Raw genomic sequence first — 8,389 nt, forward strand, 5'->3', positions numbered from 1 at the left:
GATGAGACCGGGCTCACTCAAACATGACAATTTACATTAGTGAATCAGCAGTCTAGAACTTAGAGAGATCGGGCAGAGTCCTGAAGGGACAAAGTGTTGTGCACAGATACCTTAAATAATGCATCCAGAGATAGAAAAATGTGGAATAGATCAGACCATATCTAGAATTTTAAATGTGCTGTCAAAGCCTGAAAGGGCATTAAACATTTGCAGCAATGGACGTGTCCATCTAGGGCATTCGCTAGGCCAGAAATTCGCATTTTCTTTGTTCTCCTTTACCTGAAATGTAAAAAAGAGATGCGTACAAGCGATGCTATGCGTTTACAATGTAGCATGTCTAGTCTTAATCAGTACGTGGGCAGATCTCTTTGCCTAAGCTTTTTGTTTTTTGTTTTTTGTTTGCGAGAACTCTTTGCCTAAGCTCCAACTGTAAAAGCCTAGCCAAGTTACATAATTTTCGCATTGTCTGTCTCCGCCTTTTCCCCAAGTGCATGCAGACAGAGATTCTTTTGCTTGTTCGTCGAATTTTCTTGTTCAGAGGTGATGTTAGTCGTTAGATTTGAACTGTGTGATTAATATAAAGGGCCTAGCTTAGCAATAGGTTTATTCTTGTGCGTCTGTCAGTACTTTTGCTTCACCCGCGAATAAAGCTCAGGACCGTTTCCCTGCATGAAAACGACCGCAATTATGCATGACGCCTGCCGGCCGCGGTTTATGCTTGGGACGAGACGAGCAACAGCGAAACGGAGGGAGAAGATTCACCAGGGGAGACGGATTCGGCCTGCGACTGTGCGGAACACTCTGGTCCTGAGAAGCAACTCGTCTGAGCCTCAGGTTCTCATGGCCACATTCCACTCTTGACAGGCAAGTTAGCGGAGGGAGCGTACCGACGAGGCGTCGGCACGCAGCGCTCGTCCTCTGGGATGCCCTGCTCCTCTCGTACTACCTGTGACCACCCCACCACCGACTGACCGGCCAACCCGAGGAAAGGAGAGGCAATGGAAGAAAAACACCGGGCGGCCGGAGAGGGAGGAATAGGATGACCCCTCCCTCCGCCCCCAACTGCACGGAAAAGACCATGGAAAAGCGGCCATCGCCGGTCCATCCCGCATCTCGCTGCCGCTTAATTTTCCACCGGCACCGCCTACCTGTCCCGCCGCGATACGCTACGAACTCATGGGCCTCGAATATCTTCCGTCTTCTCCAGAGGCCGGCTTTTGGAGATTCTTCTCATAAACTAACTACAAGATTGGTGCATCTTATTTTGTTTATATGTACATACACACAAAGTCACAGAGTCCACAGGCATGAATGATACGGATGGGCGCATGGATGAATGAATGAATCGTGAGAAGTGAGAACCAGCTGTGTGTAGCGTATCGTATCTAATCCATGGCTCCATGCATGTATAAGAATATGATATACTACTAGAAAAGCGAGAGACATGCTGATATTTTTCTCCATACGGAAGCCAACGGTGTGGAGCCGAGCATGGACATGGTGGTGGTGGTGGTCATTTTTACGACTACGGTTGTGCGCAAGTGGGGGCAGCCTCTCGCAACTCAACTATTCTGATTCCATTTGCCTGCCTATAAATTCCACGAGCCGCGAGCACTGCAGATGCCAAACCACCCAACCTGCTAACCAAGCAAAGCAGAGCAGCTTGGAGAGGAGACCAGCGGATACTGTCTGCCTGAGACCCAAAGGTAAGTTCTTGGCAATCTGCTTGGTCTGGCTCTGAAATGGGTGGCGTGCATATCAGTACTAGGCTTGCAAACAGCATTGCCTGCCCCTGTCCCCATGGGTGGTGTTGCTAGGCAGCTAGAGGATGGCTTAATTTGTGCTCTGCGTTCGTTCAATTAGTCCGTGTTTATCCACTTCTCCCGCTTGTGTTCAATCAAGAACCTTCCATTTCTGAAACGAAGCGCTGAAAAGAGAGGCTTTTTGCACATGGAAATGCATGTTAGCAAAGTGGGCATGCTTTCAGGAATTGCACCCATTTGTCCATTCAGGCATGGGAATGTTGTCCTTTCCTAATTGCAAGAACAAAATCTTGCTTAGAAAAGGCATGGATATGTCTCTGAGTTGCGACCATGCCTGCATAGGAGTCATAGACTCATAGTAGAGACAGGGCACCAATTGAGCACCAAAGGTGTCGGTTGACTCAGGTTTTCAGCCACTTGCTGGCGAGGGAACATGGCGCATAAATTTATTTCTCCCATTCTTTCTTTTTATATATTCCAAAAGGAAAAGGTTTTCACCAGTTGTTTTGCTGCTTGCAGCACCTTTTCTCTCTCTCTCTCGCCACACTTTCACTTGGTTTCACCTGAGGGTCAAATCTAGCACCATGCATGATATGATAACAGCGAATCACAGACCATGTACTTAAAGCTTGACAGTATTGTACTTTATCTGAACCTGGCTTCTCAATCAGTCACACCAAACCCAGCCAAAAAGGATATCTCAGTTGGACATATCACGCTCTCATTGGGCAAAGCGGCCTAGACAGATGCCTCGAGAATATTTGTTTACACCTACCGTGGGCAGGGCAGGGTATAATTTGTGCGAAATGATGATGTACTACACAATTAACCAGAGTTCTGACCGTGTATATATGCACTGCATTACAGGTAGAAGGCATTAATTCTTGAAACTTGAGAGACGGTCCACTACCACACAGTAGCCGGCAATGGCTTCCTCTTTGCTCCACTGCTCCGACAAGCTCCCGTTCATGGACGTGGAGACCATCCTCCACATGAAAGAAGGCCTGGACGAGACCAGCTACGCGCAGAACTCTTCGCTCCAGAAAAGGGGCATGGACACCCTCAAGAGCCTCATCATCAACTCGGCAACGGACGTGTACATCTCCCAGATGCCGGAGAGGTTCACGGTGGCCGACCTCGGGTGCTCCTCGGGCCCCAACGCGCTCTGCCTGGTGGAGGACATCATCGGAGGCGTCGGCAAGGTCTGCTGCCGGTCATCGCAGCCGCCGCCGGAGTTCTCGGTGCTCCTCAACGACCTCCCGACCAACGACTTCAACACCATCTTCTTCAGCCTGCCGGAGTTCACCCACAGGCTTAAGTCCGCCGCCAAGTCCGACGAGTGGGGCCGGCCGATGGTGTTCCTCTCCGGCGTGCCCGGGTCCTTCTACGGGAGGCTGTTCCCGAGGACCAGCGTGCACTTCATCTGCTCCTGCTCCAGCCTGCACTGGCTCTCTCAGGTCCCGCCGGGCCTCTTCGACGAGGCCAAGACGCCGATCAACAAGGGGAAGATGTACATATCGAGCACGAGCCCTCCCGCCGTGTCCGTGGCCTACCGGAGGCAGTTCCAGAGGGACTTCAGCCTGTTCCTCAAGTCGCGCGCCGCCGAGGTCTTCCCCGGCGGCCGGATGGTTCTGGCCATGCTCGGCAGGCAGACCAACGACTGCGTCGACCGGAGGACGACCTTCCTGTGGGAGCTCCTCTCCGAGTCCTTCGCAGCGCTCGTGTCGCAGGGGCTGGTGGAGCAGGACAAGGTGGACGCCTACAACGTGCCGTTCTACGCGCCGTCGCTGCAGGAGATCGAGGTGGAGGTGCGGCTCGAGGGGTCCTTCAGCCTCGACTACGTGCAGACGTACGAGATCAACCTCAGCAGCAGCGGCGACGCCAAGGAGGACGGCAGGACGGTGTCCATGGCGATCAGGGCCATCCAGGAGTCCATGCTCAGCCACCACTTCGGCCCCAACATCGTCGACGCGCTGTTCCACAAGTACACACAGCTCGTCACCGAGTCCATGGAGAGGGAAGAGGTCAAGAGTGTCCAGATAGGGGTAGTCCTCACCAGGTTGTGACTCGAGTCTGCCTACTGACTGTATTTTTCTTTAGCAAGTTTAGGTTTGACTCTGTTCTATTGTCATATTCTGTATTGTTTAGTACTCCCTCTGTAAACTAATATAAGAGCATTTAGATTACTAAAGTAGTGATCTAAACGCTCTTATATTTGTTTACGGAGGGAGTAGCAGTTTGTCAAAAAAAAATAGCAGTAATTGGCAGCAAGTCACATTTATCATGGGAAAATGTTTAAAATCGGCCAACCGGGAGCGCCTCCATGTGTGCATCTTTTGTCTCTTCAGCTTTACGCCACGTGGCTGTGGAGCCCACTTGTGACAGGACGAAGAGAGTAACTTGGACTAGTAACATGCATATGTTACTATCTTCATAGTGGTTAATGTCATATGCGTGGTAACATAGATGTGTTCATTTATTACTGTGTAGACTCATTTTGCATTTGAAAATCGCTATGTGATGGTAACATAATAGGCCTTTCCCAGCGCTCCGCGATGGACAGGTGCTAAGCATGCCACATAAGCGAGAAAATGACATGGCACAACAATTAAGGATGGAAGAGAGCAGTTTGGTGACCCAGAAAGAACCAATGCCAAGCACGTGAACCTACGCAAACCACTTAAATCAAACAAGGTGACCAATGCATGGAAGAGTTTAGGTGCTAGATCATTAAATAAAGTGAGCTTATGAGCAACAAGTTAAGCACCTATGCATGGGGAGTTGAGTTGCTAAGCTATTTAATGCACTTAGCACCTCATGTAAGCACTTTTGCATTGAAAGAGGTTTTATGTTACTCTATTTGTCCCTCTCATTAACTGCTTGCCACCTCACCATTTTTACTTATGTGGCATCTATGTTACTACCACCATGACCAACCTAATGTTCTTCTCTACACTGCCTAATGTTCTTCTCTATCTTTCGTGCCCGCTCATTCCCGTGTTCTCTTCTCTTTCTCACCATCGCGCAAATCCATGTCCGCGCCAACTTCTTCCCTGATTTGCCTCCCACCGTGCACCACAACCAACTACTACTCATAGCCCTACCTGTGTGTGCTGGGGCCAGCCTTTCCCCGCGCAGAGCACGCCAACCTCCCCATCCCATCTCTCACCACGAGTTGCGAGCCTCCGCCGGTGATTTGTGAGGAGCCACTACAGGCGATGGGCGGGTGCCGTGGGCCAGTGACTATTGCGAGTGCGTGCATTGCAATGCTACGACCGGTGCACCATAGGGCTTTTTGCTGCAACCAATTTTTCAAAAAGGGGCGCTTTATTACTTAAAAGGTTTAAGCATTACACCCGGCCTCTGCATAACTAAGATGCACACAGTCAACAAAGTTCTCACACCAAGGCAAAATAAAAGAAAAAGGCGATATACAAGGAAAATGAAATCTGTATAACGCCTAAACTGAAGGTGGCCTAATCCTAAGATCATGCTGCCACCCACGTTGGATAAAAATATCCCTCGCCGAAGCCTTCAATCGTGTACACACCTCCATAAACAGGTCTCGATTCTCCACTCGTTGTAGAGAGGACCATAAACGAAGTCCCGATACATCTGTAGATAACCTGCATAAGAGAAGTACTTTTATCACTAAAAACTTTGTCATTTCTACATAGCCAAAGCAACCAAATCACGTCAAGCGCTCCCACCCTGATAAGAGTTCTAAACTTGTGATCAATCCCATGTACCCAATTGCCAAATATATTAGCAACACTACAGGGAGGATACAAACCAGACGCTATTTGGATGACTAACCATATAGAACGAGCCAATTTACATTGGAAGAATAAATGTTTTATTGTCTCATCATGCGGACAAAAGACACATTGTGTACTTCCATGCCAATTCCTCTTAATAAGGTTATCTTTAGTAAGAATGACTTCGCGACGAAGATACCATGCAAAGATTTTATTCTTAAGAGGTATCTTCATCTTCTAGATCTTCTTATTATTATCAACTGGCACGTCAAACTGGATCAAAGCTCTACACATAGAATCCACTATGAATTTCCCATTCCCATGTAGGTTCCAATGAAATACATCAGACCCTTGTGACAACTGTACCGTGGCTAACCGCTGGAGTAGTATGGTCCACGATTGGAGTCTAGGTCTAATTAAATCCCTTCTGAACGTCACATTTGGTGGAAATGATTCCAAAACCTTGGCGATAGTATCACCCTTGTGACGCACAATATTATATAGAGCTGGATATTGTTCACGGAGTGTAGCATTACCTAGCCACTTATCCTCCCAGAATCTAATTTCCGAGCCATCCTTAATCAAGAAGGACCCATAGCGGAAGAAATGTTTCTTCATTGCCATTAGTCCCGCCCAAAAATGGGAGTCCCCAAACTTCCAGTATACTTGTGATACCGCCTTTGAACCCACATATTTTCTTCTAAGAAGGGTTTGCCATACACCATCTTCTGTCAATAACTTAAACAACCATTTGCCGAGAAGGGCCCTATTCTTAACCTCAAGGTCATGAATGCCCAACCCGCCTTGGTCCTTGGGACGACAAACCACACTCCATTTAGCCAGTCGATATTTCTTTCTCTCGCTATCTCCTTGCCAAAAGAATCTCGATCGGAAGTAATCCAATCTATGTAATACTCCTTTCGGCAACTGGAAGAAGGAAATCATATATAGTACCATATTACTTAGTACTGAATTTATGAGGACCAACCTTCCACCCAGAGATAGCAGTTTACCTTTCCAACTACTAAGTCTTTTTTGTAGTCTCTCCTCGATGTATTTCCATTCAGCATTTGTGAGTCTCCGATAATGTATCGGTATCCCCAAATAAGTGATCGGAAACTGGCCCAACCTGCATCCGAATAGGTCAGCATACAGATGGGCCTCGTCTTGAGCCACGCCAAAACAAAATAATTCACTTTTATGGAAATTGATCTTAAGCCCTGAGAGTTGCTCGAATGCTGATAAAATTAATTCCAGATTTCTTGCTTTCTCGAGGTCATGATCCATAAAGAGAATTGTATCGTCAGCATATTGAAGGATGGAGAGACCACCATCAACTAGATGATTCACCACCCCATCAATTTGGCCATCAACCTTAGCACGCTCAATCATGACCGCTAGCATATCTGCCACTATATTGAATAGCATGGGCGATGTTGGGTCACCTTGTCGCAATCCTTTCTTCGTTTGGAAATAGTTACGACTTTTCCTGGAACCAGCAACAACTTTTGCTACGATCGGCAGCGGCTGAAGCTGCGACTAGCAACATCCATTGCTGGAACTAGCGACATCTTGCTAGAACCAATAACATTAACTGTTGGGATGGTGGCGCTGAATGTTGCGATGGGATGGTCATTTGTTGGGACCGGTGACTTCGATTGTTGGGTGCGGCGGTGTCAATTCTGGAATCAATGCCATCATTTGTGGGGAGACCGATGGAATGCTAGAATCGGTGACTTCGTTTGCTGGGATCAATGGCGATGTATGTCGGAACAGGCTTCAGTCGTGCTACAAGCGCGACATTGGGCGCGCCGTGTGACGCTGGGTGTGATGATCAACGGTGAAGAGAGGCAGCGAGCCGGTGGGGCAGCGATGCTTCGATATTGATCGTGCACGCGCATGTGCTAGGCAGGGGTCAGCAGCACTCGCGGTCGCCTCCCTCCCGTGCGCGTTGTTGTGATCTTCTTTTTTGGGTGGGAAGGGGGGGTGGGTGGGATGAAACTATGTGGGGGAACCAAGTGAGGAGGGAAGACCTGACGTGTGGGAGACGTCACATTGTATGGTGTAGGATGAGACCGGTCGAGGCTGGCGCCTGTCGATCGGCTCCTATCACCAGCCTTTTAGCATGACCTGGTTGGACATCATGTTGAGAGCCATGTTTCGTACACACGAGATGGACTAATGATATTCCCATGTAGATTTAGAAATGAGGCACCTGCCTGATTTTAGCGAGCTGATGCTGATTTATAGGATAAGGGTCTGAAAGAAAAGGCACAAGTCAGGCTCAAGAGCCAAAATACAATCAAGACATCGTGATACAAACACAACAATGGGTTCTTGGCTCATAAGCAGAAACACTCACACATGTATGTGCGTGCGTGCTCGCACACACACACATGCTTGATACCCATTAGCGACAACGATGCCCCTTAGACTGCACCCCCAGGAGCTCCACCCTGGGTGTTGAAGCGTGTCATCAGATACGTCGGATGAGTGTCTCAAGGGTCGACAAATCCTGGGTCTTGTTGAATGGCAATGAGAGCTGTAGAAAAATAGTTATATTATATATATGTAGTCAATAGGATGATCGATGAATATACTTTAAATAGGGTTCCATTTTCTATTCGCCACATCGTCCAAGAAATAGCAATAAAGCCAACCCAAGTAACCCGTTGAGTCATCCCCGATAGCATATTACTAAGGGTATGAAAGTCCACTGATGACCCACAAGTATATGGGGTCAATTATAGCCTTTTCGATAAGTAAGAGTGTCGGACCCAACGAGGAGCAGAAGGAAATGACAAGTGGTTTTCAGCAAGGTAATGTCTGCAAGTGCTAAAATTGTAAGTAGCGGAGTAGTTTGATAGC

At 48.1% G+C, this 8,389-nt stretch overlaps 1 protein-coding gene across 1 annotated transcript; it reads left to right on the top strand.

Annotated features, from left to right (window-relative positions):
- The first annotated feature begins 1,620 nt into the window (after window positions 1-1,620).
- On the top strand, window positions 1,621-3,886 carry LOC123065549 (probable methyltransferase TCM_000336). The gene is made up of 2 exons (XM_044488807.1): window positions 1,621-1,706; window positions 2,631-3,886. Exon 2 carries the CDS (start codon window positions 2,690-2,692, stop codon window positions 3,827-3,829), a length of 1,140 nt encoding a protein of 379 aa, XP_044344742.1. The 5' UTR covers window positions 1,621-1,706; window positions 2,631-2,689; the 3' UTR covers window positions 3,830-3,886.
- Window positions 3,887-8,389: the final 4,503 nt, after the last annotated feature.

Source organism: Triticum aestivum, chromosome 3B (assembly GCF_018294505.1).
Source record: "Triticum aestivum cultivar Chinese Spring chromosome 3B, IWGSC CS RefSeq v2.1, whole genome shotgun sequence".
Lineage (NCBI taxonomy): Eukaryota > Viridiplantae > Streptophyta > Magnoliopsida > Poales > Poaceae > Triticum > Triticum aestivum.

Excerpts from the sequence above, each read along its gene's own strand:
- LOC123065549 (XM_044488807.1), top strand. The coding sequence starts at position 2,690 with ATGGCTTCCTCTTTGCTCCACTGCTCCGACAAGCTCCCGTTCATGGAC.